At 39.8% G+C, this 25252-nt stretch overlaps 1 protein-coding gene across 2 annotated transcripts in view; it reads left to right on the top strand.

Moving 5' to 3' along the window:
- Positions 1 to 25252, top strand: part of unc5ca (unc-5 netrin receptor Ca) — a 258799-nt gene that overhangs the window by 165944 nt on the left and 67603 nt on the right. For both annotated transcript variants that reach the window (XM_084728798.1, XM_084728797.1), the window contains exon 4: positions 1817 to 1920. In XM_084728798.1, the coding sequence (XP_084584924.1) occupies positions 1817 to 1920 (104 nt within the window). The remainder of the gene's footprint in view (positions 1 to 1816; positions 1921 to 25252) is intronic.

Here is a 25252-nt window from a genome sequence, read left to right as displayed (position 1 = left end):
GTCAGGAAGTTTATGAAATAATGTAGTGAAAGAAAGTCACTCAACATGTACTTAACATTAATGGCTGAAGGCTAGTTGTCCCTTTTGAACTCTCTCAATTAATAAAATGATGTCTTTTGTGTAGAACTGTGTGGATAAATAAGGCAGCGAGAGGAAACGGATGCAGAGAAAAATACATTAAGCATTCAATTCATTTAAACAAAACTGTCCTTTTTGCCTCCATCCATTCATCCATCCACCCACAAGGGTTCTTCTGTTTTCATTCATATCCTTTCTACTCTCTTCTCTTTTGTTTCCACATCTTCTGCTGTTCTTTTTTATTTTTTAAATGTCTGTCTAATTGTCTTAAAGTCTGCTACTGTGGGCATTTTTTTTCCCCTCAAAATGAAAACAGCCAAGGCCTCCCTGAAACGTTCGCTGAAAGAAATGGCAGTGCATTCCATGCTGCTTTGTAATGCTGTCATTTATCACAGCATGTGGACCATTAGTGTGAATCATTTATTGTCTTTGGCATGCCTGAGATCCCTGAACTCTGGCAAGTCTATACGTAATGAAAGCAAAAGGTTTAAATGTTGTGTATAGTGAGTGAGGGGCGAACGTGCAACAAAGCAGCCTGTGTTTAGTAGTGTGTGAGGCAACTAAAGCACTTGAAAGTATGATCAGCAGTGTGTTTGTATATTTAAAACTGTTTTAACTACATTGTTAAAATGCAAATGATGTGTATCTCTGTGTATCAGCGCGTTCACCCGTGTGAGTTTTATTTGACACTAAGAATATACAGCTAAGTGTTTCTCCTTGTGGACATTTCTAAAGTGACAAGAGAGTGGGAGAAGTCAACATATGCATGGCTGACTTTCAGCCACCAACTCCATAATTACTGTGTCGCTGCCGCGGAAATGAGGTAATGAGCCTGGTTTACAATGACATGGCACCGTCTCCTGCATGGCCTCCCTAACTGCTGAATCACAGGATGCTTTGGCAAAATAGCCTCCCACACACCTCCGCTTTCCATTGAGGCTGTTTGCCCCTTGATATGATTACTGGTGTTGCTGTTGTGTGTCATGTTTCCAGTCTTGTCCTAGTTAGAGATTAAATGACTTTGAGCACATGTAGTTTAAATTGAAGGGCTTGTCCTGTGCTCGCCGCTCTCACCACCGTGTGCAACGTGAGCTCTTTCACTGGCCTCCTACGCAACGTTTTCACTCCTGCATCGTATCAGGATTGCTCACTTTTTCCCCCAAACTTAGGGTCAGGACCCAAAAGGGGACTCAGACTAGGGATGAGTTGATCGATTCTACAGGATTGATACACTGAATCTCACAAGCTATTCATTTAATAGTGATTCCTTTTAAAACACTATTTATAATAACGTAATATAAATGCAAAATGTGCGTGGCTACATCACTTCCAAAAGTTTGTGATAAGACAGTGTCGCACACCAGCACCACAAAACATCTACAAACATTTAAAAACAACACACCTCAAAAGTTAAAATGATTAATGACGGGCAGAAAGCAGCTCTCAACTCCTTTTATAATGAAATAAATACATTTCATGTCCATTTTAAACTTGTGGTTTGTTCTTCATTAGTTTATAAATGTAGATTTTAAGGCAGTTCATGATGTATTTTTATGTATTTTTGTAACTGTGAGCATGTTTCCAGCTGAAAAGTTTGGGAACCCCTGTGGCTTATAAAATCTGCGCATTATTCAGTATCATTATGATGTAATTTCTGCAATGATTTTGTCATGTGCTCTCTGGTTCACCTGATACCCTGTCCCATCATGGTCATCAGTTTTCCTCTCTCTCTCCTCAGATCTGAAGAAGTCATTCGAGCAGGAACCCTTGGGAAAGGAAGTATCTCTGGAGCAGGAAGTGCTGCTACAGTGTCGTCCTCCGGAGGGCATACCAGCTGCTGAGGTATGTGCAGCGTTGTTGTTAAACCTCCACCTGACGTGAATATAAAGCAAAACGTGAGATTAAAAGAGAGGACTTGTAGAACAGAACAGGGGAGTTGACCGAGGAGACGGCATGACAGAATCAAGACAACAGGAGGTTGTAAAATGATGTAAAAATAGAAATCATCAAGTGGAAATAACTTGAAAGTGCTACAGAAAAGTCAGTTATTACAGATGTGACACTTTTTGAAATTGCTTGCCTGGAACTGTGAATGACAGACAGCAGAACAGAGTGGTTTGATGGATGTGTGCACTCTTTCACAGTCTGCAGTCAGGAGTTGACAGCTGTGTGGAATAAAAATGTAGCCTAACCCTTTCGACCAATTTTGTAGAACAGTTTTTTTTTTTTACTAGTGTTATGCATAAAGGAAAAACTGCTCAAATTTAATCATAGACTCTATAAAACACAGACCCTGTGATGTCATCCGTAAGTGTCTCAAGAGCCTTTGCGAAGCCCTCAGCGTGGCGGCTGTTGCCATCAGGATCTTAGCGATGTCTAACTCTGGTTCACTGTAGGTGTTGTGCAGCTGGAGCACATGGAACCTCTAGTTTTAATGTCCAAGTGAGGAAATACAAGGCAAATAGCATAATCTGTTTTTTTTTTTTTTTTAAAGATCCAATCATCACTAAGGGTATGTCATGCATGAGAGCCAATAAAAACAAATGGAATTGTCAAAGTTGCCATACTGACATTTACTTTCCTTTTAGCATGATGACACTCTTCACTCTTGTTAAAGTCAGTGGAACATTTGATCGTGTGGTCAGTTATAGGTAACTAATATATGTAAACATGTCCCTGAAACACTGGTTACATAACCTTAGACCAGCCACAATTTAATGCGTGTGGACGAGCGTCATTGGTCATTGGTGTTCTCCACTACCCAAACAAATAGCACTGCACCTCTGTGATTAACTCCCGGCTAATGCGAAAATTGGAAAAGACTGGAGTGGTTGTGGAGCTATGTAGTGGCTAGCCACTTGTGATGGCACTCACCTCTCACTTAATGAGGGCAGACCGAAGCTGTTTTTTGTACCAGGCTATAAACATGTTTATTTTTATTGTAAAGCTGGGCATTTTCATGTGGGCTTTAAGGGAATTGACTCGCTTTTGGAGCTAGCTTCAAGTGGTCATTCAAGGAACTGCAGTTGTTGGCACATCTGTATTGGCTTGGAGTCATGGAGGTTGCTGCTTGGACTTAAAAATAAATATGGAGGTTCTGCTGGTAGGGGTGTCTCTCACGCAAAACAGTGACAACTAAACACTATGTTTAGTCACGCTTGTAAATTTCCTTCTTCACCATCTCTCTCGATATCTAGCAAAATGTAAATCAGAACAGGGGGGGTCATCCTAAATTTTCAAGATGTGACTATGTGACCTTAATACAGGAAAGAATGAATTAGCAAATTAAAGTTTAGTATATAATGATTTCACGTGTCTTCTTGTTGAACATTTCACCAATATGATTTCAGAAATTTCAGCATTGTTTCACAATGTGCAACATGATTCGTGTTGAATCGTCACAGGGGGAAATCAGGGGAACGGCCTGAATCCTGTTTTGAGTGACAGTTGCTTGAAATCTCTGCTGAAACGTGGTAACACTGATCCAAAGATCCAAAGTTTAAACTTAGACTTAAACGTCCCGGGAGAGCCAATTTGAGTTGCAGCACAAGTTACATGAAGAGTCTCAGTGACTGCAGAGGCTTAGCCTATATTCCTGTGTTATTTTACATTCTCATCACTCACTCTCTTACTGTACCTGCAGAAAATAATGAGGGTAATAAATGAAAGTGGATTTCCTGCTTCCCTTCAAAGGAGTTGAAAAACATGTTCCTTTCCATTAGCAGAGATCTACATATCGCCGAAGACTGAACTGAAGTGAATACTCTAAAGAGGAAACATAAGAAGTGAATAAGCGTAATTGGCTTTGACTACATTTAGGTGGGGAATCACATTTGCTCATATGAGACACCTAGTAAAATGACTACATCGTTCTAATGATCATCATTTATCATTTAAGTGGTTAATTTACTACCTTGCACGAGGACACAGATAAACAGGGCCAACTTTATGAGGTCAGAGGTTCCCAGACATGCTAGTTATTTGAACAGGTGTGCATTTCAAGCATAAACACATGTATACAAGTAACACTATCACAGCACTACCCGTAAGATTATATAGTATGCCTTAAGTACATTGTCAGCACTTACACATTTTATTCACTCATCAAATGTGTCATACAGTAAACATCTACTTTAGTGGAGCCACACATGTCACTTCCTCTCCCCAAGGGCCTTAACTACAGACAAGAACGTCATTCACAATTCAAATTGTTCTTTACTTCCCTACTTTCATCTGGCTGCCTTCCCACCTGAATGGATAAAAAGACATAATTTCATTTAGACGGTCACAGGGGAAGAGCAGCACAGCACTTGGAGAGGGCTGCGCTGCCGGATAAGGAGTCTCTGAATCAGGTTTCGCTCCTCAGGGTTTGATAGTCGTTTTCAATTGCACCTAAGTACACAGCTCCCCTGAGAGATGGGGGAGAGGGAAACTGCAAGAGAGGGGGCGACGGAGGCACTCAGACAGACAAGCATACAAAGTGAAGGAGGGAGAGTGTGTGTGGGGAAAGGCAGAGATGAAGGTGGGAGCAGAAAAAGAAGGAGAAAGAAGGAGTGGTGGGAATTACTAGAGGGATTCTCTCCCGTCATTTCATGTGAGCACACTATGAAAAACACAAAACAGCAACAAAACAGTTACCAGCATCCGACCTACTGCTCTCATTATTTAACTGCTTCAAAACAGGCTTAATTTTAACCACTGTATAGTGACATTAGCAACATGCTAACACCAAATTCGACAGGATAACCTATAAAATAAACACTAACATAACTTAAAACATGGCTAAACTTAGATTTTCGAGTTTGAAGTCGGGTCACAGGCAGCCAACCGACGGGCACTGCCAACTCTCACTGATAGATCAGCACGCCAGCCTAGTCAAATCCACAAACATGTTGTTCTCAAAAACAAACAATGTTGGGATTTGTGCTGGTACATCGACATGGTGTCGTCAGTTAGTCTGGAGCCAAGTAAAAGTTTGGTTAAGAGCCTGTCACTCAGAAATAAAATACCCCCAAAAAACAATGCATAAAAAAGCACTTCTGTCATTATGAAAGTAACACCTGAAACATTTGGTCAGATCAGAACATATCAACCAACTGACTGATCAATCAACCAGAGTCCAGTGAAATTGGTATGTTGGATACTGGTCGAATTGTGACATCAGATTAACAGTGAGAGCCACAGACTTTCATGCAGATTTTCATTTTTGTCATTTTGTCTCTCATTCTCTGTCACACAAGCTCATTCACACTCACAACTCACGCTGCTTCATCTCGAAGACAAATCTCCACAATAAAGACTCATTACTACATCTACCATACCTGCTTTATTTATTTTATTACACCTGTTTGAACAGAACACATTCGTGCACACAAGCACAAAGGCATACTTACAAACCACACAGGCACACTGACACACACACACACACACGGACACGCAAAGCCATTTTTCCAGTGTGTTCAATTTGCTCCCTTTCCCATTCCTTTCTCCTGTCATAATGGGATCTCAGGGCGAATGGATTGGTCTGTCTGCCCTGTCTGCTGAAGCTGATTAGAGGGATTTAGGTTTAAAACCTGCTGATGACCTCAGGTTGTAGCCCCGACTTCTTTTTTATCTCTTCTGACTTTTCTATTTCTCTTTGTTCTTATCATGCCCGTTCTCTTTGTCATTCACATTCACTATTTCCTCTTTGTCTTTCTCGGTCCTACACACACACACACACACACACACACAACCACACAATCTTTTTTCCCCTTATTTTGATTGACAGTTATCGTTGTTTGTGTACTGTGACCTCTCTCAAAACGTTCTAATATTAGTGGTTGCCGCGTCGACCGGTTGGCGACTGTTGTAAAGTTGTCAATGTGATAGGGTTGGTGCCCTGATATGTGATACCCACATCATAATACCCAGCTGACAGCATCACGTGGCTGTCAACATGCCGCACCAAAGCCTTGAACTCCCTGAACACACACAAACACACGCACACACTATTTACATTAATATTGACACAGCATCTGTACGCACACATGCCAACATATGCACACAGATGTTTGTCCATTCTTTTACACAGATACACGAGCAGAAACAGCCTTAAGGAGGTGCAGACAGACACATACTAAAGCATGATGAGAGGTACACTTCACTCTGAGAAAGAAGGGCTCCAAAAGAGTTCTTCTTGAATGGCTGAAGTTCTATGTAGAACCATTTGCTTGTAAATAGCCCTTTTTTGAAAGAAAAAAAAGCTTTTGTCCAGGGTTGTTGAGACCCTTAAAGAACTCTTTCATCAAGGGTTCTTTGTAGCATAATATGCAAAGGTTCTCAGGAAAACCCCCTGGGTTGGAGCATTTCCACCAGAAATAAATCGATTCAGAACCTGGAGAGTTGGTTCCCAGCTGGAACCAACAAATAGTAGGTTTTTCTTGGGAACCAAAGCAAGCGTGTCGTGTTCTACAGGTTGTTGTACACTGTACATCGCTCTCTGTTGATGACATCCTTGATTACAATAGTTTAGCCCCAATCTGGTGGAAACACAGGCTAGATAACACCAAGGCTCCAAGGATTTTAAAAATGTATTTGGTGAAAAAAGAGCCCTAAGTTGAAATTTTGTAAAAGATTCTACCAGGAACCCAAAAGGGTTCTCGTATGGGGACAAACTAAAGAACACTTTATGTTTCTATTTAGCAACCTTATTTCTAAGAGCGTAAGGAACAGATTAACCAAGGATCACTTTAACTGCTGCAGAACTGTTAGCCTTGAGAGGTCAGGGTCAAACCGATTCAAGATTGCAAAGAAAAATGTCTCCACGCCGTCCGATGCGCCATTATTTCCTCTTCACTTTCCTCTGACAGTCCTGCTCTTGTCATCAGTCAGTCTTGTCTGTGTGTTTTTTTCCTCTCTCTTTCAATCTAAAGCTCCTAAGAGACACAATTTGAGGCATTGTGAAATCCTTGAGAAACATCTAAATCTCTTTAGACTGTGATCGAAAGCCTTTAAAAGCTGATGGAAAGCTATTGGATTCAGCGGGGACGGTTCAGCAGTTCAACAGGAAAGGCTTTATGGACACAGATGGTGAATTCAGAGGACTTGCAACAAGTGCAGCACAATGTTCACTTTCGATGAAAATGCCCCCAGTTAGATTTGATTTAGTTCTGCTTTGGTTTATTTTTTTGTAAACTTTTTACATTTATAAATTACTTTTCCACCCCGAGGTCATCCAAACTAGTCAAGGAAATGGAATCAGGCATGAAAGTTTCCACTGAAAAACAAGATGTGAGCCACAGTCAGCTTGTATATTTTTCCCTACAAATGTTGAGAGGTTTATTAGGACACAGAGGCCTCAGAATGAGGCAGCAGTCTGACAGTGAGGACACATTTTTATCTTGAAACACAGAGAGTACGACTGACCCCACTGGCCAGGCGAAGCCAGCAGACTGCACATAGCAGGTGGGGTTATGGACTTGTGTGTGTGACAGTGGGTGTCTATGTGAATATTTGTGTATGTGCCTGTCTGCGTCTGTCTCTGTGTGTGAGTGATTACCCCAGCTGCAGTGAAATAAACACATCAGTGTGTGGTGACAGGCCCTCCGCGTGTCTATCCCTAACACACACATGTATACACACACACACACGCGCGCGCAGAGTCAGACAGTAACCGGATACGTGTTTGGAGCCTGGTCAAGTTCCTGTCACATTCTTAACCACTCAATCCACACCCTAAATTAGTGCAAGTTATTCACATGGATAACGACTTATGATCAAACTAGATACATTATCTGTCTGAGTGTAATCTTTCACGTCAAAAGATAAGTTATACGCTGTAAAAATAAACAATTCATTTCAACTAAACTAAACTTAAGTTGGTGTTTTGGGATGCTGTAAAAATTTTAAGTTGACTGAATTGGAAAAGAAAAGTTTAGGTAATTTTGTAATGACTTAAAACAAATAAATGATTCTAGTGTGTGTATATATATACATCAAAATTAAAAAAAAAGAAAATTCTATACAACAATGTAATTAAATTCCAACAATATATAAAGAGTTTTTAGTAAAGTAAGTATAGTGTTCCATGTTTCTCTAAAATTATTTGATTTTCCTCCGACCACATAGGTTAAATAGTCCAAAATGAGGCAGGATGCCATTTCCTGCACAACGCTGCACACTTTTTCACCTCAACACGATTCCTCTCCTTGCCTGAAGGAGGCACACATTAATCAAGGGCACTGCCTTGGGGCTTGGTACTAAGTGATCAGGATAAATACCTAATATACAAAGTTTTGCCTCAAGAGGGATTTCGCTTGCTGCTGAGATCAAGTTAATTATGTTTTTCGGGAAAACAACTGGATTTTTTGGCATTCCAACATACATTACAGCAGAGTGCCTTCATTATCAGTGCATAAGTAAAGTCTGACACCTACAGATTTTATAGAATATTTCAGTGCATTTACATTAGAATAAATTTAAAATAACATTTCCCTGTTATGTGCATGGGGGGATTGTCCTTCAGAGATGGGATTTAGATTATCAGCAAGACACACATCCAGCTGCCAGCTGCAAGGTTGCTGTTTTGTGGCTGATCACAGCCAACAAGGGAAAAAAGTTTTGCCTTCAGGCAGGAACACACACACCATCCTAACCCAGAAGTACTTGGGACATTTGTGGTGTTCAAATGTGCATTTGTGTGAATCCAGGAGGCACAGCCACACCCCTCACACACACACACACACACACATGCACGCACACACACACACACACGCACATGCACATTTGTCCTCTAACCTCCCTCATGGTGACCATCCATGTCATTATTTATAAATGACTTTCTCAGTTAATCAGTGTGGAATAAGTCTAGACACATCTGTTTGTGTAATTACCCGTTTGTGTGTGTGTGGGTGTGTCTCAGTGTGCGTGAGTGACTCTTTGTGATGCAAATCATAGCAGACTTTTCTGTCAGGAGGAATCAGTGGTGTGGTGTGGCCAAAACGCTAACGGCTACCTCACTCTCGCGCTCATACAGTATACTGTACACAGACACACTCAGTACATTTCAGTCCCTTAAGTCACCATTGTTAATGTGTCATATGATGACGTTTACTAGCAGAATCTATCTGGAGGTTATAACATCTGTGCGGGTGGAGTGCTTTAAATGGACAGTGAAGGTGACAGTGTGAATTAAACTGTCTAACAAATAAGACATGCTGTCTTCCTGTGTCCGGAGATAGAAGCAGATCTATTGAATTCCTTTAGCCGTAAAATGCTTTCAGATCTCGCTGGAGCTTAGCGTTCCTCTGGGCCTCAGAAACCGATTTATTAAATACTACTAGATGAAGTATATGCAAGCCCTGAATACATTTAAAAGGTGTGTTTAGCCAGAATATATCACCAATTCTTACATCAAAAGCTCTCAATGGATTTATGGTAACAGTTCATCCCAAAATCAACAATACATATTTTCTTCTTGTACCTGTAGTGCTATTTATCAAACTAGATGGAGGTTTTGGAGACACCAGCTGTATAGATGCCTGGAAAGAAAAACAAACACATACTTCATTATACATTCTTGAAAGTGGAAGATCATTTCAGTGAATTTAATATTGAAATTCTGAGAGAGTTGTTGTAGATCCACCAGAGCAGCTTCACTATAAAGTTCCATTCTGTAATTCTTTTGCTCAAACAGCTTTGTCTGTGAAAGGAGTGAAGTCTTGGAGCTACCTGATTACTCGAATTTTCTGCAGACTTCAGCACTTTTTAGAGAGATACCAAATCATGGTTAATTCAGCAACAAAAATGTACTCGTGTCTAGTTTTTGAATTGCTTTATTCTGTTTGCTGTCCTCAGTTTTTACTTTGCTTAATAATATTTTGTTATCTTCAGGTTACCATCTGTTCCAATCTTTTATATTCATAAAAGTCCTTCTAGGGACGACTGTTGCAAATTAGCATCTGCTATAAACATTATGATGCTTGCATTGGGTAGCTGTTTTCAGTTAGTCTATATCTCTCCCTATCAAATAAACCGTAAATAAATAATCTACTCATGGACTTGAGGCTCATGCTCTTGACGGTGTGGGATGTAAACATTAATTGCGTCCTCCTCAGCTGAGCTGTAACCTCTCGTCCGTGCGTTGTCCATGAGATACCCATTTCCCATGTTTCCATCTGTGTGGTAATGTGTTCGCCAGGGGTAGTTCGAAAGGCAGAAAATAGTTCCTACATGTAACTGCTCACAACAAGGTCTGTGAATTACCTTTAGTGTCCAAGTCATGATCTGTGGAAAGAGACACTGTTGTTCAGTTTTTCAAATTTATTTTTTTGCCGCTTTAAGCACCACAAGCCAAGAGCCATCAGGTTCCGTTATATGTGTTGGCAAATATAAGTATAATATAATATAAGTTGGCAACTCACACCAAAACCATCCAGATGAATTAATAGCAGAGGTAAAATATATATTTGGATTTTCAGGTGAGATGTTTCTTTAAAGATGAGATTATCCTAACATGTGTATCTCTGAACTGAATGAACCTAGAGAGATAGGAACAGTCTATAGATAGAATTTGCAGTACTGAATAAGCGTAGGATATTTCTTTAGCTTTATAGAATATTGTGACCGCTGCACCAGACGTTTCTCTCTGGAGAAACACGTGTGTTTCTGCACCTGTGCAAGTGTGTTTGTCTGTGCCCGTGTATGTGCGTGTGTGTGTGTTTCTGTGCACAAAAACAATTTATGTAATGCTGCTTCCCCAATAGATCCTTACCTTAATCCTCTTTCAGCTAGCATAGTAAGCCCCACGGCTCATCTCCCATCACATTTTACCTTGATCCTCAACCTCTGTCAGAAATCACCACCGTAATCCACAGATTAGTCAGCAATCTTTTTCATTCTGACTGCCGAGGTGAATTATTGAAATGGTGTTAAGATTATTAAAATGCTGTTGCGATGGTCTATCGCTGCAGAGTAATTTACAAATGGGCCAGATGAGGAGGAGCGGCTTGTGTGTTGTTTTGATATCGTGGTTGGTTGTTGATGATGTGGAGAGGGATTGTGGATCATTATCTAATGATGTGTGCACACAGTCGTGTGAATGGACACATACATAAGCACAGTGTGGGAGAGTCTGCACAACTGTAATTTTTCACTTTTCACTCTTTTACATAGAGATTTTTTTTACCTACATTTTAACATCTTCAGTCAAACGACCTGCATGTGCAACAGTGTTATGAGATATCATTCTAATACAGCTAAAAAACAACTAAATAGTTTCCATGGCAAATAATATATCAATATTTCAGTAAGGATGTGATCAAATAATGTATAAAACATGATATTATTAATGTAAATGTAACAGTTGTTAGTACCTATCTCCCCTGTTCTGATTGCATAAGTAAACTTTATTTTAACTTAAATGTTATGCATGTTTTTTTGTTTTTGTTTTTTTAACACAATGATATGTTTCCTAAAATTAGGTTTTAAAAAAGCAACATATCATCTTGAGGATGACATTTACATAGCAGGAGAAAGTGTGTGTTACAACTGTAAAGCATTACATTTAAGGCGACTCCCCCCTATCTCTTTGACTCCTTCACTCCTTGTACTGTATAGCAGTGCAGTCTTTTATAACCACTTTGTATTTTAGGAGCCTTGAGAGGCTTTTCATCCAGTGATAAGCCATGTCAGTAAATTCAGGCATTAGTCAGATCCAACTCTAAAGCCAGCAGACTGTGCAGAACTGCATCTGAAATGTGTATTTTTCTCCAAAGAATCTCAGTTATCAGACTTAGTGTTTTATTCTGTTGACCACTCTCTCCCTGTCACCCTGTATTTATACAGTCATAAAACAAGTGTATCTGTTGCTTGTTTTCTCAGCTCAGTTCCATTCGGTTCCAATCACTGATTCTGTCTAGACTGAGAGACTTAAATATACAAAGTTTTTCTTCCTCTTCTCATGTAATGCTGATTTCAGAGCTGATGTATTATTTGCAGGTTATAACTTGGACTTTTTACAAAAACACTAAACCCAGATGTTTATCTTGGCGTTTCTCAAAGTTCTGCTATTTTATCCCTCACGGTGACGGTAACTGCAAGCACTTAGAGTCCATTCACCCATCATCTCGAGGCCATTTAAGGAAACTATCAATCACATTTCAAAGAGGGAAGCTTCTCATTACATGTAGTCGCCCTGTGTTTTGTTTCTTAGCTGACGACTCTGTCTTATTTTCTTCCGTCCCCAGAGAGAGGACAGGAAGTATGCAGACCAGTGATCATATGTAGTTTTAGTTCTCTGTGGTCTGAGGTTTGAGTCTTTTTGAAACTACGACTTTGTTCTTAGTGTGTGCGTTATGTAGAGGGCTGAGTGGGTGCTTGACTCAGAAGTATGACGGTAGGAGATAATTAATGTTTGTGTAGACCCCCCCACACACCCCCTCACCCCAAATTAGGAGAACCTTCTTTCTTCCCTTTCATTATCCATTCAAAGGCTTTGGCAAACACTATAGGGTAGTCTGCCTTGGCAATTAACTCTTTTCTGAATGTATTCCAGTTACATGGGAAGAGTAGGACATGTGCTGGTGTTGAAATGCTGAATTTCAATCTGCTTATGCTTAAGAATGTTTATTTGTTTATGTTTTCATTGATTTTCTGTGACATATGTTGTTTTTGGACTACAGTCTTCAACTCTTGCACTGAATGGGTATCGAGAGCCAGTAATAAATTGGTACTGGTTCCTGATTGGTCAGGACTAAAATATTGATAAGCTCCTGGGCAAGAAGTGCTGTATCAGTGGTTAAATGTCTATTTGGTTTAGGTTTGCTTGGTAGCCAATTGCTAGCATAGCATAAATTGCTTCCATTTCTCAAGGAGTTTTTAAAGCAAAGGGACACGCATTTTGTAAAATCTGCTGCGTCATTTGTTTTTAGGGGCAAGACAAAATAAATGCTTAGGTTCATGCCAGAGGGCAAATTATTCTGAAAGGTAGCAAAGTCCCAGCTTTCAAAAATCCTCCCTACATCTGAGATCTCAAAGCTGGCAAGTGTGCCGTAAGTATCAGCACCAATAAGCCGTATTGGGATTCATAAAATCGAAACGATACCCATCGCTACGCGCAGATCTGTTCAGTTTGTGTCCTTGTGCTTTTTTATGTTGCATATTTATGTGTTGTAAATTCTAGTGTCTACCTGTTTAACTGCTGCATCATGTGCTCCTGGGAAATGGCATTTCATCCAAAATGCATACTTGCATGTGGATGGGTTGACAGTAAAGAGTCTGAGTCTTAAAGGAAACCTTAAACTGTTACCCTCCTTATTTCCTGTTTAGGACTATTCCCTTTGGTCTCCTGTCTTTTTTATATTTCTCACACTTTTCTTGTGTTCTGTCTTCCACTTTGTCTCTTTCTGTCACTTTTGCTGCCTCTCAGTCTTCCTCACCGCCCCCTGTCTTTCTTGACATAGTTCCGAGACAAAGCAGTGGATTGATGGTGACATGACTGTGTGGAGTGTACTGCATTGTCAGGCAGCTACCCGTGCTGCCCTCGGCAGTCCTGACAGTGTTGTCATGGATGAATGAACACACTGTTTTGACAAGGGGTGTGACAGTGTCAAATAACAAATCTCTGTTCTGTTCTGTCAAGTTTTATAAGTTGTTAGACCTTGCAAGTCTTTTAGGACTTCTAAAGTTGTGCACATGAGTCTGTAACATCTATAAAAGGGTTTTGTGTATTTCCAAGTATTATTACAATACAATGAACATATTAGAAACTTATTTATGAAATAATTTAGCACCTAAAAATTGTTCTCAGGCCTACTGCTGGCAAGAGTTGTGATATAATTTCAAATGCTTAACTATAAAAGCAATTGGGACTGTAAATTCCTCATTTGGGACCAAGACTGAAAAACTTTAATAAGCCAGGGCTTTGAATAATTGCTACCAATTAATTGCTTTTCACTTACATCACTATTCAGTTAAATAGTCTTCAGTGAGTTACTAAAGGAGGTCATTGTCAAGCAATTAATATTTTTATAAATTTGAGTGTGTTGATAAGAGAACATTATCATATGATGACCGTGTCATCTTTGTGGAGCAGAGGATATTTTTGTAATGATATGTGATCTTTTATTGTAAAACCCATTTATTGCTTTGATACAGTCCTCTATTTAACACTACGTATAATGTGTTTGGTGGTGTAAAATCAAGTATGAGTAAGTTTTAGCTGAGCTGTATTAACCACAATACTGCTTACACCCTGAAATTGTATTGAATCATCAGCTTATCAAACACTGCCAAGAAGCTCTTGGCACTATTGATGCTTTGCTGATTTCAGAAGCATAATTCTTTCAAAGGTGGACGGCTGCAGGCTACTTAAGGGTGACCTTGCAGAGGCCAATGTACAGCACTTAGAGAGAGAATGCTCCTTTAGTTCTTTAGGGAACCATAAAGAGGGAAATGTGCTGATCATGATGGCATCTGCTGTCTTTTTGTCAGTAGATACTATTAATGATTCTGTGCTGCAGCCTGATGCTCAGCTATACAAAATGGTGTCTTCAAAAATGCAGAATTGATCGAGGTAGGTTAATTATTCTGCTGAAAAAAGTTGAAGACATTCAGCTTCATATAGAAAAATATTGTCTAAATTTGTTCATGTAAACTTTGCCTGTAGGCAAAAGGAAATGCCAGCAGGTTAGAAGCCAAGAGTAAAGACTTGTGTTCAACTTGTTCACCAAAAAGAACAACTCTGCTGATACCCAAGTTTTAACTGATCATTCCTACAATATCCATTCAAAGAGCCAAGACAACCCGCTCCACTGTGCAACATTTTTAAGTAAATGAAAGAAAAACAAAGAATAAACAAAGTGGTGTGGATGGACTCCGGCAGAGTTTGCTGGCTGAGACGCCACATAGAAGGTGGAGGGAGGGTCTTTTGTAGCGCATGGTTCAGGTGCCACTAATAGGAAAGGAGGTTTTGCTGATTAGATGCCAAGAACACGAAAACTACACTGGTCGTAACATATGATACCACTCTGACTTGAGGTTTGTGAAAAACCGTTGTCGGGCTTAAATATTTTAAAAAGTCAACATCAACTGTTGGGCTGAGTATAATATTTACCTCAGATCTCTGGTGCCAAAGTCAAATGTTTTGTACATCCATTCATCGGCCCAAGCCCTGTACCCTTACTACATAAAGGACACTAAATCTCCTACATTTTCACTGAAATATGGCATTGGACATAAATCATGCTCTGCAGAATTTCCTGGTGTGAACAAAGATGACAGGAGCTGTTGTTTTCCAGCAGAGCCACTACCTCTTTGGTTTTGTATACTGTATGTCTATTTAGTTCTTTGTTTACAATGCCCACATTTTATAGTGTACATCCCTCAACAAAATGCAACACCAACAAACAGGGAGGTCTCCAATAGTTCAGCTGACCCAGCTAATAAAGCAAAGCTGATTTTGTTATTGGGCGGTTTTAATAACACTGGAGAGCTGGAGAGTCAATTAAAAAGGATTAGCATGCCCCCAATCAGCTCAGAGCCTCTTCATGCTTTAATGATTATGGAGTGTCATCAACACTCCTACACTGTACAGTGAATCAGCTTTGACATGCACACACACACACACGCACACACACACACACACATACACACACAACATGTGCCTCTACTCATACACAGCTGTGTGTTATAAAAGTAATGAAAGGGTTAGCATCCCACTCATATCACATGCATGAGTGAACATAAACATTTTATTTTATTTTATTTGTTTAGAGGTGGGGTGGGAAGTTTAGTTTTGGTGTCACTGGGCAAAAGTTCCATAATAACCTATAAAGGAGCAATATGTAATTCAGAAATTAGCACTGCAATCCAGATAATGAGTTGGTGCCATGGACAGTATATTAGTACAGTAGGACAGTAGAGGTTGAATCCCTCTTTTATATACAACATATGGTTGAAATGAGTTGTTCTAAGTCATTCTGTGAACATTCACCATTAGCATGAACTCGTGAACGTGAAATGAAATATGATTTATATAATAAATATATTTCAGTATATATATTTTCTCATTTAAGTACTAAGAATTGTTATTCAGACTACCTGGATTACAATTCACATGGCCTGAAAGAAAACTAGACTTTTGCTCTTCCTCTTGGCTCTGTTTTCAGTGTTTAGAAAATCCAGCCTGTGACAGGAGATTTTGACCAGTTGAAGATTGGTAAGACTGTTGATTGCTGAGTCTCACTCCTGAAACATCTGTGTTTGATGATGTGGGACTCAACAATCAGCTATCTTTCTCCTGAATTGCCTACCCCAGTTTTAATGTTCAAAAATAAGTTTTAAAAAACCTTTAAAAAACCCGTCGAAAGAAAATAAGGTATAATGAATGTTAAAAACAGTACTTTATTCTGAGAGGAGAGTTATCAAGGAATCATGTATAGTGTGTTTCTTTTCATTCAGACCTTGTGAGAATATATTGATTTTATCATGAACATTGTTTGTAATTTGTTTCTGCCTTGAACATGCATTCTTCCACACTATTAAAATAACTGGACAGGGCTGAATATGATGGAGAAAAGGCTACAGTATACCTCGAGTATGTGAGAGGATTTTTGACATACCTCTGGGAACAGAATGAGAAATTAAAAAAGAGGAACTGAAATATAAATGATGTTAACCACGAAGAAAAAACAGACGCTCCTTGTTAGAAACCCCCAACATCAACCTCTGATTGAATTAGTGTAATTGCTTTATACACATTTTCCAATTTCTTGAGTTCGTGTACATAACCCCAAGGAATTAGAAGTGTTAACTGTACATTAAAAATAAATGTCCACATAGAAAGTCTGAAAATGAAGCAAAATTAGCCCAAGTTGCTTAGGTAAAGGGCAGTTCTTGCAAGAAAAGCATTCTTTCAAAGATGAGTCAGACATTGCAGGTGTTTTTAGGTCATAATGCTGAAACACTTAAATGCTCTTTAGCAGTTCAGTGTCCTGTGGTTTCTATTGCACGCTCTCCCCTTGCTCTCATTTTATTCCCCACTGTTACTTTCTTCTTTATTTCTTCCTCCATGCCTCTTTTTCACCTTTCCTTCCCTCCTCCCCTCTCTGTCTTCTGCTGTTGCCATTAGTGATGTTATAGTACTTACTGAACTGGAGGGTTCAGCAGGAAACGCAAAATACATCACTGTCCAGAGAAATAAAGAAAGCAACAGAGACACACATACAGAAGGCTTCAACGCTTTAACCGCATTGACCCGTAACTATGCATGGGGCTGTTCTATAATTTAACAAGCTGTCAATCATCTCAACACTGGCTCACAGCAACCTGCAAAGTCAGTTAGACAACACGTGGCCTTTAAAGACTTAAGGAAACTCCATAAAATCTCCCTAAGTACACTTGCTGTGTCTGTTTAAGTTTAGGCATTGAAGTCATTATCTTTAGTTGCAGCAGGGGTGGTAGTTGTCATATTTGGGGCTGTAAAAGTAATAGAACTAGTAGTTAGAAGTAATTGTTAACTCACTGTTTTGTTATGAACCACACGTTTCTTGCGTGTTAAAATAATTTCTAGGAATATGAATAATACTCTGTGAATCTGCTTAGAAATGCCAGTAGTTATGCATTAGTCTTAAACGTTCTGCAAGGAGTTTTCAGCTGGTTATGAAACAGTCTGATGCCTCTGCATGACCTGCATAAGTTAACCAGAACATCAGTGAGGAGATCAGCTATTTCTGTATACTTATTCTTAAAAGGATGGGTCAGATTATTTGAAGTGGGGCTGTATGAGGCACATATCCACAGTCAGCGTGTCAGCTTAACAACAGTAACACCACCCCAGTTTGGAGAAGCAGCAGGAGTACCTGTGCATGAAGCTAAGCAGGGTCAGCAGCAAAACATACTTTAGCCACCAATTAAAAGGCCCACCTAAAAATATCAATTTCAATTTAAATGTACGCTATATTAAGAATATTTTCACTTCCCTTTGCCGTCAGACAGACTTTTCTGATGGGAAACTGCCATTATATCGGGCAATTATGGCTCTCTTCAAACCAACCATACTCCACTGGCAAAACCAGTAATTTCACCTTGCAGAACACAGGAGTTGCTGGTCTGCTGCTGCCTCCATCTGTCAGTTAATTTGTGTTTTTTTGTTACTTCAGTGAATCTGAATTAACCTTTATAAAAGACCAAAGTCTTAAAATAACACAAACTAACAGATGGATGCAGCAGTAGACCAGCAACTCCATTGTTCTGCATGGTGAAATTACTGTTTTTGCCAATGAAGTCTGGTTGCATTGGATAGAGTGATATTTGGCCTATATAACAGCCAATGGCTGAAAATATCATAAATGTAATAGACATATTGATTTTTTTTTTTTTTTTGGCAGACCTTTTTTATGTGTCTAAAATATGTTTCACTGCTGACCCTGTCCACTGGTTAGCTTCCTACACCAGTACTCCTGCTGCTTCTCCAAACTGGGGTGGGGGTGTCGACCAACTTCTACTATAGGTAATACACTGACCCTGGATAAGTACCTCATTGTGAAGACTGGAAAAGCCTGTGTTCACATTTTCCCAGGCGAAGTCACAGTGAGTTGTATATTAGCTAGTTAAAAAGAAGCATGTTATATAATTTTTTAACATTATATTTTGTGGTAATGGAAGTGAAAACACCTCTGCTTTATGTCCACATGGACCTACGAAAGTTCTTTGCAGCAGCTTTATAATAAAAGGTAAATAAAAGAATAAGTCAATTAAATTTTCACGGTTGAGAGGTTTTTTGTATTCTTACAGCTTCCATTGATGTCATTCTATTTTTCCTCGCTCTCATGAAATCTGTGTGCTTTGAAATACCTCCAGAACAAATATTACCTTGTGACATGCAGGGCTTGAAGATTAGACAAGAACACAAAGTACAGCATGCTATATTAAAACAGAGACGAGAACAAGTTTAATCTTTTAATTATAACTTTCGGTTAACTGGAAAATGTTTCCTGTTTGAACTTTTCCCCGGTGTTATTTGAGGTGTTGATTCTGATTCTAGCTGTTACTAGGTCAACGTCTGTTTGGGGAAACATTCCCCCGTGTCTGAGCTGTTGAGTGGATTTGGATGTTTTCCGTCTTGCCTCCTCCTCTAATGATTTGAGCCCAGGGTCTCATTTCAGCATTTCGTCCCTTAACACTCTCACCCCAAACTGTCATCTCTTGAGTTTTTTTTTTTCCTCCTCCCTTCAGCTACCACTGCTACTATCACGGTCCACAGGCATTTTCATGCTTAGAGCTGAAGTCTGACTGGTTTTCTATTTACTCAGTTTGCTTGTTCATTTATTAATTTTATTTTCTGTTCATTCCAATTTCCTTCTTTCTTGTCATCATTTATTGGTTTTCAAAATTAGTAAGCAATGGCTTATATTTTTAATTTTGACTATGATGAAAGACATGATTTTATAATATTTCATTTTGCAAATGTATGAATAATTTGCTTCCTCTTGTCTGTCACTGAAAATATTACGGATACACCAATGCAGCTTACAAATGCCGATGAAAATATCCAATTACAAGCAGAACAAGCTTGAGCACTCAATTAAAATGGCATATATCTGTGAGAATACCACAGTCCCTCCATCCCCAACACAAATAATGAACAGTTCTTAGCTTTAAGAGTGTCATATCTCAGTGGAAATGGTTTTGCTCCCTGACCCTCGGGTCCCAGCTGGCCTGCCTCTCGGTTGTCCCTACGCCTGCCTGCTCTCTCCTCCCAAAGCTCTCTGCTCACTTGCTTGTTTCTTCCCAGAGCTCCTCTCTCTAACACATTACAAACCTCCGGCATCTTATTAGATACTTTCGGTGATCTGTAATGGGATGTGTTTTAAAACCCAGAATATTGCCAGCCCCCTCTTATGTCTTTGACTGAAAGCTCAGAGCTGTAAGAGTAACAGGGAGAGAAATTATAAAAAAGAATAATCATTTGTTGTGAAAATGCCTATTAAACTTTAATATGGCCAACCAGAATACCTCAAAGCTACTACCGTTGCCATGGTAATCAACGCATAAATTGCTATTTGAAAACTTGTCTCTCATTAGACTCAAAATAATAATGAAGAATAGAAGTAAATAATTACTGCACGTTTGAAGACTTTTCATTGAAGCTTCTAATATTTGCAGGTAATTCTCATTGAATCTTAAGAGTTTTTCACACTGCGTATTTCTTAGCTCTGGGCCCAAGAATGAACGCTGGGATAACTTAGCCCCTTCACAACACACGTGTTCTTAGGCCACGTCTAACTAAGCCCAGGGCTTTTACTAGCAGCTAAGTACAGGGTGAAAAGCCCCTTAGAATCCCCAGAAATGGTATTCGGGGCAGAGTTTTTACAGTAACTGAATTTACAGTAATTTATATTGTAAAATATTAAACTTGTGTACATTGAAACTGTATATTTTAGAATCAAAGTAATCAAGAATTAACTTAGTATGACAGATACACACAATAAGTAAATAATCTGGCTTACATTTAAACTATACTTCCCACTTAACTTTATTTCCCTCACACACAGTACTCTTTGACCATGTTTTTAGGTATAATAATCACTTTTTCAGAACTTCTTTCATTATCAATTTTTGTTTCCTCGAAATAAGTTCATTGCTTAGCAGCAGCTTTAATCAAAGTCGTGCTTGCTGGCTGAATTGTAGTTTTACCTGATATTTTATTGACTTTATCAGGAAATAATCTGAGATGTTGGGGCTATCGTCTCTGCCCTTTGCTTCCTAGTTTGCATTGGCGAGCCTCAAACCCTCCTGCTTTGCTATCTGTCTAATGTGTTTTCCTCTGCTTTTGAGGCACAGGCCTTCTTCTCTGCCCTCTTCACTTTTTGCACATCCCTTTTTCCCGCTTACTCACCAACCCCCTGCACCATGTCTCAGAAGTGCAGCCCATGTATCAGTCCTCCACAGTGTAGCCCGTCTCTGTAATGCCTGGTTCTTTGATGCTAGATAGATGGTTTGGGGAAGCTGGCAGTATCTGGAGTTACTGGTGGATTTTTTGTTTTTTTTTCCACACATACACACACATACACACTTACACAACTCATGTTTTGACACGAAGACTCATGGGAAAAATATTACCCTCGCCAACTTCCTCCTGTCTTTTCTTAATTCTCTTTTCCTTCCCCCTCTCCCCTGCATTCCTCACAGGACTTTTACTTTCCTTCTCTTGTTTTCCCAAGTGTTTGGTGTAATGGATTACCCCAGTATATCTTCCCCCATCTAGTCTCTCCACTCTCCAGCACCTCAGGCCCGTCCCCCCTCAATCCTTCTTTCCCTAATTGTTGACATAGCATGGAAATTCCAAATCGCTCCCTCCCTCCCTTACCTCCTCATTACCTTTTCATTTGTCCTTTTCTTCCATACCATTGCACTCTCTTTCTCCCTCCACAGGCTCCCTCTCTTCCTATTTGTTGACATTGTCGGGTTAGCTTTAATGGATCACCCACAGCTATCTGCTTCTAGCCTGCACTCCCTGTTTCCTCATCCTCCTCCACCATAATCACTGCCTCCCTAGCTCTCTATCTTTCTCTCTCCGGCTCCTTCACCACCACCGTGGAAATACCTTTTCTCTATCCGACCCTCTCTCGAGATCGTTCCCCATCCATCTTTCCCTCTCTCTGTCTCTCTCCACTCTTGAATGTTGACATGAGAGGGTGAGTCTAATAGATCACAGTGAAGCATCTGCACCTGTGTTAAATCTCAGAGGTAACACTGCGTGTGCGCGCATGTGTGTGTGCACCCTAGAGAAGCCAATGCAGGCTTTTCTGTTCAGCACATCTGTGACCTCCTTTAGTGCTGAGCAGCTTCCTTGTTTTGCCTCTCCTCTCCTCTGTTTCACCTGCTTCTTCTTGTTCGCCCTTTTCTCCTTTCATCCTCTCCTTCCTCCTGTCATTTATAAGCTTACATCGCAGAAAGGGAACCATTAACTTCAGGGACATGCTGTTGTAACAAATGATGTTATTTCTTAAAAAGCACATGTGCTGAATCTTGCAGAACAAATGCTGCGTTGTGATATAACTCACAGACATAACATTTAGAGTCCTGTTCACAAGCACAAGTCACAGCTGAGTAAAGTAATACTCGTGTATCATATGTGTGTGCCATGCATCATTCAGTGGAAGTGTACCAAGGTGCAGTGGAGTAGTAGGTTATAAATAGGCCTCAGTAGGCCTGTCCCAGTCCAACTGGGTGTCCTCTGCTGTCCCAGTTCTGTCTGTGCGGGACACCTTGGAGAGCGCTCTGCTATTCCTCACACTCTGCTGCACATTGGGGATTCTTTCTTTTATATACATGCTCCTCCTTGATGCCCAACTTATTCCTGGAGGTATACGACTCTTTTAAGAACATAAACGAAGTCCTAGTTCTTCTTATGTGCAAGACCTCTGAGAATTCTCTGTTCTTGCCCACACATTCAATTATTTTTTTTGGTTTCAGTAGATTATGCAGTGTGGTACATATTTTTCCTTTTTTTTTAGGACAGTGTAAGATTATGTGCTGTAGAAATACTCTTTTTACTTGAACATATTTCTCCTCTGTAATGTTTAGGAAAGCTCATTGTGCTTTACCTTTGGAGTAGTGCAGAAAATACACTCTTTGGTAAAAAAAATTTCTGATATATATTCCGTTCAACACGATAATCCTCATTGCCATTGTTGATAGAGTATTTTGCATAGCAGTCATAGTGATCGAGATGCTGATTTGCTGTAGTGGTTTGTCTCCATGTTCAAAGTTGCTTCACTAGCTTCACTTAGCCCCATTGCTAACAACACTGGCCACATTTGTCGGTTCAGCATGTTGAGGTGTTTTCTCGTTGTTTTCCTGAGGTTTGTTAGCTTCAGGCTCAGTCACTGTCTTCCCTGTAACTTGACACTTAAAATGAATAGTAAGAATGGCAGCTGAAGGGGAGTAACTTAAAATTAACAGACGTTAGCAGAGCAACTTGAAAAAATGACTACTCCATAGATAATCTTGATAAATGAACACCACTTTTTTTTATTTTTGAAGCATAAATGCAATCATCACAAGTAAAACACTCTAACACTATAATATACATACTATAATATAATATAATTCATGACACCACCACTATGTGACTAGTGTTCAGCGTGATGAAGTTTTATGTCCCGACAACCTCTGTTGTCTCATTTAGCCACACGTTGGCAACAATTACACTGTCGTGCTCCCATAGCTCAGTTGGTAGAGCGTTCGCCCCATGTACTGAGACTGTTGGTCCTCTGCAGCGGTTGCTGGTTCAGTTTCCGGCCTGTGGCCAATTTGCTGCATGTCATTCCCCCTCTCTCTACCCCCTTTCCTGTCATATCTTCAGCTGCCCCTATCCGAAGTAAAGGCAAAAGCCAAAAAATAAAAGAACAAAACAAAAAAACAATTACACTGTCTTTTTCCCAAGCTTTTTCTGAGTGGACTTAAGACTTCAAAAAACAGTAAACTTTAGTGCAAACCTGTTTGTCTGTCTGTCTTTGTAGAGATGTTGAATTGATGCCTGTATGTGTAGAAGCAAAATAACTAAGATAAAATGCGGTCTCAATCGATCTACAGAACGGCAATAAAAAAGCACTAAAACTCTGAAAAAGTTGAAACTTTTAAGTCTAGACTGCTTTTTATCAAAGGTGTCTTTAAGAACATCAGTGTGGGATGATTGTCGATGGCGACCCAGTTATGTCAGTGTGGTTAATTGGGTCTTTATGTCACTCGCCTGGATCTAGTTAATTAAGCTGTCAGAGCCTCTGAAATCCCATGTTGGCATCGCACACATAGGCACAGCCACACTGACATCCACACACACACACACACACACACACACACGCACACTTCACCCACTTACATCCTGTATGTATACGTGCACATGTACAGTGACCTTTTGATAACCTGCACAATCTGCCCAGTCTGCCCAGTTCTGGCATGTATTGTATTGTAGTGGGGTCGGTGGCTGTAGTAAATTCCCCACAGTGGTGCTGGGCAGCAGGATTGTCCTAATCACCTCCCAAGTGGAGTGAGGATGCGGACAGAAACACCAGGACATATGGCCAATTAAGTCAGGGATGTGAAATGGCACAGATATACAGTAAAATCACACTTTTCTCAATCATTGTAATGCAGTGGCAAGGATATTATTGACACTGTTCCTGAATATTGACGCTGTTCATAAATTTAGCCTTGAAACTAATTAATTTCTTGCCTCTGCATTTTTTAAAAATCTTTTTCTGAGTCTCCTTCCTGTCTAGACAGTTTGTTCCCTTTTTTGTCCATCTGTCTCTTTGAATATCTCCCTTTTGTTTGTCCATTTATCAGCTTATGTCTGCCTGCCTGACTCCCGTCTGAGACGGCCTCTCGTCAGTAATTTTTGCTCCTGTATTTTATTCCTGAATCATGTCACAACCCAGCTGGAGACTGCTGTTGCAGCCTCCCCATGTAAGATGTTTGTACTTAGTTCTTAAAGGGATAGTTCAGATTTTTATGGAGAAGCAGAAAGCTGTGGACAGGATCACCGATTTATCTTGCCATCAGACACCTTTTTCCTTTGAAAAACCACTGTTTTATAAGTCAAATATCACTCTCTCCAAACCAATCGAACTGCTGTGATAAAAAAATTAATTTAACCTCACAGAACACATGAGTTGCTGGTTTACCACTGGCATGATCTGTTAGCTTGTTTGTATTATTGTGTGACCTTGGTATTTTAAATGTAAGAAGCTCCCATATTTCCCAGCCTTTAGTCCTGGTCCCATGCAAAGTAAAAGCTTTTGTCTATGGAGTCTGGTAGCTTTGGAAACACTGATATTTGGCTGATATAACAGTGGTTTCCTGTTGATAAAGGATGTCTGACAGCAAGGTAAAGTGTTGAAAATATTCTACAATGAACAATATTTTTGGGTGGCTAAATATGTTTTGCTGTTAACCCTATCCACAGCAGTACATTGCTTAGCTTCATACACGTGGACTCCTGTTGCTTCTCCAAACTAGGGGCATGCTGAGTACCATCTACTGTAGGTAGTACACTGACTATGGATAAGTACCTCATACAACCCCACTTCAAATAATCTGAACTATGCCTAAACATCTGAGGTGAACAGTCTTGGAAAATACATTTTTAAGTTGGGGACATGTTGCATTTACGTGATTTGGGGGTCGT

This window comes from Lutjanus erythropterus, chromosome 10, assembly GCF_056507025.1.
Source record: "Lutjanus erythropterus isolate fLutEry1 chromosome 10, fLutEry1.hap2, whole genome shotgun sequence".
Classification (NCBI taxonomy): domain Eukaryota; kingdom Metazoa; phylum Chordata; class Actinopteri; order Lutjaniformes; family Lutjanidae; genus Lutjanus; species Lutjanus erythropterus.
Note: the sequence above shows the minus strand (reverse complement) of the source record. Positions and strands in the feature narration are given on the sequence as shown.